Source organism: Morus notabilis, unplaced genomic scaffold, assembly GCF_000414095.1.
Source record: "Morus notabilis unplaced genomic scaffold, ASM41409v2 Scaffold906, whole genome shotgun sequence".
Lineage (NCBI taxonomy): Eukaryota > Viridiplantae > Streptophyta > Magnoliopsida > Rosales > Moraceae > Morus > Morus notabilis.
This window is the reverse complement of record NW_010358059.1, coordinates 136,049-143,480: the sequence shown is the minus strand read 5'-3', so window position 1 is coordinate 143,480 and position 7,432 is coordinate 136,049. Positions and strand designations below refer to the sequence as shown.

The following is a 7,432-nucleotide window of genomic DNA, read 5'->3' as shown; positions in this document are numbered from 1 at the left end:
AAAATACAAGGAATAGGATTCAGGATCTCAGAATCCGTACCGAGTAAATCAAAAGACACAAATTCATAAATAAGAGTCTGTTAAGAACTCATGATTAAGATCATTCTATATATGACCATCAGTAGACTCAATTAGAATTTTTATACTTAACGGAAATTATTAGAAATTCATATTGTGTCTGTGTCCTTGTTCCACATAATCTCATTATGCGAAATACACTCATTTAATATCTCATAATATTAACAGTGCGGATAACACCGTTCCATTCTAAATAGGAATGACATGTATTAATAATGTTTTAATTAAATATTCTAAATTTTAATTAAATTCATTATGAACATTACTTTTTGATTATTATCCTTAAACATTATCCTCTCGTATATAACACTTATATACAATGTTTAAGATTACATAAATAATCACAGAATTTTCATTGATATTCATAAAATATTCACAAATATATACACATAAAATGATGAATAAACTCTTTTATTAAATAAATAATAAATATCCTATTATATCTTATGCTTCTAGGACACCATTCCCAATAATAATTTGGTGAGACCTAAGCTTTTCTTTGGTGTCATTGTTATTATCCATCTTTGATGATGATGTCTATATTGTTGGTTAACCAAGAATAGTGTTTCTTAACGATATTATTGTTGGGAGCCTCTAGTTTGATTCTAGAGAGAAACTTTGTAATCTCATTGTTAATATAGTGGAAGAAATTTAAGTGGCCAAAAGGTCTCGTAGTTTTTACTCTCAATTTGAGAGATTTTTCACGCTAAAAATCGGTGTTTCATTTGTGGTTGATCATTTTGATTAATTGGTGCATTGATTGTTTACCTTTGTTGGCATTTTGTTTGAGATCATATTTTAGCACACAAAGAAGGAAAGTTTTATTCCGCAATTGTTAGTATTAGTTTTCCCAACATGTATATATAAGTATATTTTGGATTCTAATACTGCATGTGCATATATTTGTTAATATGTTTGTAATAATATCAAATCCGTTTTATAATGTATATATCTCTATATGTATATATAAATATATTTTAGATTCTAATACTACATGTGTATATATTTGTTATTATGTTTGTAATAATATCAAATTTTTTATGTGATATAACATTATATACCCAACACACAGCAACACACAGTTTTCATGCTCGTTTGGTTCTATTTGATCACATTTGGAGGGTTGTTTTAAAATTAATTTTTGATGCAAGGGGAGTTCTAATTAATTGAATCATTGAAAAATGGGTGATAGATAGAACAAAAACCCCTGAAAAAATCAAAACAAAAATCCGTTTCCTTTACATTTGGTAGCTCAAAAAGTTCAAAGTCCAACTCCAGAAGCTTCCCATCATCTAAAGTACAAAATTCCTCATGTTTTAAGTAGTCAAATGTTAAAGATAGTTTTTACTGATTAAGTTTTAAAATATATAAAAGTAAACTTCTAATTTTAAAATAATTTAAACATGTAAAAATTATAATGATTAAATGATAAAAGTAAATATATAAACAAATAATAATTAAATGTTAAATTTCTCATATGTTATATTAAATAAGAAATTTTTTGTAAAATATAATATATAACAAATTTAACACAATAAATAATATTATATTTAAAGAGTTTCTTAATTTTAAATGTTAAATTTGTAAGTAACACATCAATTAGAGATACTCTCATCTCGAATATATATGATGTGCCGAAATTGAAAATTGAACTTTAAAGGACTATACCTAAGAAAGCCCAAAGTAAAATTACAAAAACCAACCCTCAAACACATTATCTTGGAGTTCTACTATTTTATTGTGATAAGTTATTCCTTTAATAATAAATTATTAAATTATATATAATAAATTATTAAATTTTATATAATAATTTATTAAATTATGTCTGCTGTCACCGGCAATTGAAGATCCGTCAGTGATATATGTTAAATTATTAATAATAATATGTTAAATTACTTAATTTAAAAGAATAAAATTTAATAGGTTAATATTAAGATCAAAAAATTCTTAATAATATTATTTTAAGAGGTATTTGTAAAAATTATGCGCAGAAATGGGCGACCAACTAATTAATTAGGCCCGACTCTTCCGAAGTACTTGATGCCAACCCAAAACCATACAAACCCTCTTCACTTGTGTGTGTTTCTATCTCTCTCTTTCGCTCTCCCTCTCTCTCTTTCTTTCTCTTTCTCTTTCTCTCTCTAACTCCTCCGACTCCGACCTTGCGAGAGCCGAGCGACCCCCTGAACCCATCCCCCACCATGTTCCGCCGAGCCACCACCTCTCTCCTTGGCCGAGCCACCGCCTTCTCAGGCAGGGCTCGTCCCTTCTCGACCGATGTCCCGGCGGCTCAGACCGGCGACTCGGCCTTCGCGGAGGCGTGGAAGAAGGTGATCCCTAATATCGAACCCCCCAAAACCCCCCTCTCCTTCATGCAGCCTCGGCCTCCCATTCCCTCTTCAGTCCCTTCCAAGCTCACCGTAAATTTCGTCCTTCCTTATGCCTCCGAGCTTTCCGCTAAAGAGGTAATTTTCTTTTAACCCTCTCTTTTCTCTCTTCTGGGTTTTATTTCTTTTCGTGTCAGATCAATTGGGTTGCTGATGATTTCGGATCTCTCTCTCTCTCTCTCTCTCTCTTAAATGTGAATGTGAATGTGTTGTGGGTTTGGTGCTGATTCTTTTGGTAGTCGCATTCAATGTGAAAAAAAAAATTGTCCGGTTTGTTTTATTTTAATTGAGAATTTGTGTCGTTTGGTGCTCTCTTTCTGTTCTTGTGGTTAAACCCATTTCTGGGATTTCTTTGTGTTGATGTGAATTGGGTTTCTGTTTGTTTTGGATTTATTTTAGTGTCGTTTAATCAGGAATGTATGTGATCTGTTTTGGGTTTGGTTTATTTGATTTAGGGTTTATGCCTTTTTGAGTTATGGATTTCGATTCTGTTGCAAATTTTTTCTGTAACATCAGTGGTGTGTTAGTTGCTTTACGAAAATGCGGCTTTGAATTTATTTGTATTACTAGATAAAAGTAATTTGCGAATTTTTGTAGGTTTTCTACTGATTAGGTAGTGTGGATTCTTATAGTGTGGTTTATTTGATTGAGTTTATATGGTTTAAATTGCTCATTTTTATTTCATTTCTGATTTCTTGATGTAATAGAAAACTGATCAGGTGAAAAGAATAGAATTGGGATCATTGTGGTTTCATGCTCGGGATTTATTTCTATCTGAAAATGCAGCTTTAAGTTAATTTGCATTGACACAGTACAGCTAAATCAGTATGAATATCGTTTGAGGACAACAAATGGTTCTACCTTTTATATTTAAATGTCCGTGGATTTTGGAAGACTTTTAAGTAGTTTCTTAGGTTTCTCATCGAGGGCCGAGTTTTAGAAAAAAAACGGGATATGTCATTTTGTTGTTCATTGTTTCTTTTTCTAGTCTTGGTAGAGAACATGTGTACAATGTTCAGTTAACGTTAGGTCAAATATTTACAAAACCTTATCTTCCAAAAATTCCAAATTCATTCCTAATCTTTTCAATGATCCTTTTAGAGCAATCAAGTGAAATTTTCTTGTTGTATTACGTTTTGTTTTCCTCTGATTTTTCATTTCTGATCAACACAAACTTCAAAGAGCTGAGAAACTTTTTGTGGGAAGTAAGCTAAATGGAATGCAATTTTATTGTCCGAATGTGTTTATGTTGTCCTCTTGTATATCTCTTTTCTGTTGTTTCCTCATCATGTTAGGAACTGTCCTTTTAATCATCTACTCCTATGTCTATTTCTGTTATCTTGTCCTAGATTTTATTTTTGTGGGATCTTCTGTGCCCCATCTTTTTTTTTTCCCCTTGATTTGTATTTCACTCCACCTATGTATTTGGCAACGGAAGTTATTTTTGCATTTTACTCTTAGTCTACCATGGTGTCCGAGACTTTGCCCCAACGTCATTTAATGACTTTTGAAAAAACTATTTGTTGTACCATTAAAATACATAGTTGAATATTTATGTTGGTATTTTTAACCTCTAAGATTATCAGGTTTTAAACATGGTGAACGCGATAGCTGTAGCTTGAAATTGTAACCTATTATTTAACTTTAACCTTAAGACTTGGTTCACCACCTAATTATAAATGGCACTTCAACTTAGAATTGGATCCTGATATTAACACAGCTACACTTGCGGCATATAAATGTGTTGGTAACTGCCAATTTGCTGACTACATATACATGGGTTAATATGCCACGAAAATTGTGTATACTTTTAAATTGTTTGTATTCTAAACCAACTTTACTTTAAGCACGTGTAGATATATAAAAAGATATGCATTTGTGTCTTTGCATGACTATTTGTAGGCTGTAGCTTCTATTCGTTCAAGATGTGACATTGCCACGCTACATTGGCCAGACTTGGCTTAGTGCTTTGGTGGAAATATTTTCTTCCTTCCTATATTTGTGTTTACTTGTAAGCATTTGTTTTTCTTACTGGTTTCCCTAATTTATATGAAAAGAAGGTTTCTACTTTAAGATAAAATACATCTTTTACAACTAATTGACCTATTCCCTTAATTTCTGCCAACTGATTCTAACTCGTGCATTGTGCAAATGATTCCAAGTGTGTACTACATATGCAAAGAAAGCTGCTGAACTTTGTGACTGCATATTTTAATTGCAAAACCAAGTGTTTGAATGACATCAATAAATAAGCACTGAACTTTTTCATTACAAAATATTAGGCTTTATTTTACCAAGTAATAAAGGAACCTGTTTGCTCTTCTACTGCCTGCGTATACAGCTCGCAGGTTGATTTGAAAATAATTGTTTCTCTTAGATGTTTAGAGGCTGGAGCATTCCAAAGTGTAGACTTTGGGGTATTCTTCTATTTGATGTATGGCTGTCAGCTTTGATTTGTTTACAAAATACGTTGTGGAAAAATGGAAAATTTTGACTACCTGATAACTTAAACAAGTAAAAGATATTCGATCATTTGTGACTTCAGTTAATTTTATGTTTTCTTCACTTTTCATATATTTAGAAACCGACGAAAAGGGAAGAATTTATAATCTACGTGGCAATGATATTGTATTTGGATTTTATGGACATAAGAACCAACAGAGTAAGCACCATACCTTAAGCATCTCATTGGAAACAGATATGTTGTTGAAATGTTCACAATAAAGAATGCACCCTTTGTTTCATATTTGAATGATGCACCATACAAATATCTAATGTTAAATTGTCTTAGAAAATGAAAGGAAAGGAAAGGAAAAGGAAAAAAAAAATCAATCTATGGATAAAGTGACTGAGCATCTAGTTGGGAGGTCTAGAATTCAGGCTCCTGTGTGCTGTACCGCTTTGATTCGGTATAGATACACATTCGTTCACATATTTGAGGGTCATAGTGTTAGTTTATTACTGAAATGTCGTGGGATTTTATGGTTGTAATATCTGTACACACATTCACCAGTGCAATTCTATGTCATATATGCATAAATAGAGACAAGTGCAGAGCACAGATAATTTTTCTATATGGAATTAGAATGCCTTTTGTCGACAGATTTGAGAACGTCGGAGACTGGAAGAGTTATGTTAATTACGATTATTTTGTGCTATCATGTCTCACTTTCCATGAATTATGTGTCACTCAACAGGTGGATATGGTTATAATTCCAGCAACAACTGGCCAGATGGGTGTTCTTCCTGGACATGTATCGACAATTGCGGAGCTCAAACCTGGGGTCTTGTCGGTTCATGAAGGAAATGACGTGACAAAATACTTTGTCAGCAGTGGTTTCGCATTCATCCATGCAAATTCGTTCACCGACATAATCGCAGTGGAGGCCGTTCCGCTCGACCGAATCGATCCCAACCAGGTCCAGAAGGGGCTCGCAGAATTCACCCAGAAGTTGAGCTCGGCCACAACTGACTTGGAGAAAGCCGAAGCCCAAATTGGAGTCGATATGCATAGTGCGCTCAACTCTGCCCTAACAGGCTAGTTAGTGATACTAGTCTTTGCCGGTTTGCACTTTTGTTGATTTAGTCAAATTCTCACTTGTTGCATCTTTATGGCTGTGTTTCATTTGAGGCATCATTTTGTCTACTGGAGCCAAATATGTTGAATCTTTCAGTATTTGTTTCGGTGCTGAATGTGGAATTGATCTTTAATAATCTCGATTCGATATCATGCTTTCGGAGAGAGCTGAGCAAACACTTGAAGAAGAAAATGTACTTATTTTGCTTGACTTGCGGATTTCCATTTTACCCGTTTTATAGCCTATTTGGTCCATAAGTTTGAATAGAAATTCAAATTTGTTTAAACTTTTTGTGAGAAAACGTTTTTAATAAAAGTTTGAACCAAAATATTTTGATTCAGACCAATGAAAGAAAGAAAGGCTTAATGGACTGAATCAACACTATGTCCATGCCCTTGACCTTAACTTTCTTCCCCACTGCTTTGGTACTCGGGACTGTATAAGAATGTCAACAAAAAAAAAAATATATATATATATATATATAAATAAATAAAAAGGATTTTGGGAAATTTATTAAAGATTTGAAGGCGCAAGCATATACCAGTTTCGGTAGATTTTTGTTTGGTATCTCACCAGAAATTCTCCTTTTAGCCAGTTGTGCTTTGTAACTGTAAAGCGCACCGGAAGATGTTACCTCTACTCTAGCGGTGCACATTTGAACGTCAAGGAATTACAATTGTATTAGAATTAACGATTGGCTTAGCGAAATTTGATCAAAATACCACGAAACTCTTTTCAAAAGGTAATTGTTTTAGGAAAAAGTACACAGTTATTTCATTCTAAATAATTGAGTGTTATTGTAGTATTTTATTTTATTTTTATTAATTGAATGACAATTATTTATTTTTGAACAAAGTACTATCTTTAGCGGTGTTTCTGATTTGTTTTCCCCTTTCATTTTATCTTTTTAAGTTTTGTTTGACATTTTTATCATCTGAAACAACAACATTACTGGTAGGTTTCAGTTTACCGTGGGGAAAAGGAATGGTGTTTTATAACTAAACGAAGTGGATTCAGCAAATAAATAAGCAAGTAAAATAGATAGATAGATAGATAGATAAATAAATAGAGTTGGAAGATGTCAAATGATGGATTTTTGACTACTGGATTTGATATGGCTGCTATTTTCGGTTTTATATATGACCAAATTCAATAAATTTAGTATTTATCAACTTTACCCTATAGTTAAGTTTATCATGGATTTAGCAGTTTTACGTCATGACTAAATTTAATAAGTTTGAGATTTACCACCTATATATATCGCCGAGAAAGTGACCGCTTTGATGATTAGAAAAACAACTATACTCAATACATACACATATATATATATATATATATATATATATATATATATAAGAGAGTCTCTTTAGGGGGGAAATAATATAGAGT

General features: G+C 32.5%; 1 protein-coding gene across 1 annotated transcript; it reads left to right on the top strand.

The window, feature by feature from the left end:
• The first annotated feature begins 2,108 nt into the window (after window positions 1–2,108).
• LOC21391410 (ATP synthase subunit delta', mitochondrial) lies at window positions 2,109–6,270 on the top strand. The gene is made up of 2 exons (XM_010091473.2): window positions 2,109–2,543; window positions 5,663–6,270. Exons 1-2 carry the CDS (start codon window positions 2,280–2,282, stop codon window positions 6,005–6,007), a joined length of 609 nt encoding a protein of 202 aa, XP_010089775.1. The 5' UTR covers window positions 2,109–2,279; the 3' UTR covers window positions 6,008–6,270.
• The last annotated feature ends 1,162 nt before the right edge of the window (window positions 6,271–7,432 follow it).

What these genes read in the sequence shown, in the direction of transcription:
- LOC21391410 (XM_010091473.2), top strand. Translation starts at nt 2,280, where the DNA reads ATGTTCCGCCGAGCCACCACCTCTCTCCTTGGCCGAGCCACCGCCTTC. An exon ending in CCGAGCTTTCCGCTAAAGAG is followed by an intron (nt 2,544 to 5,662) that starts GTAATTTTCTTT and finishes GTCACTCAACAG; the next exon opens with GTGGATATGGTTATAATTCC.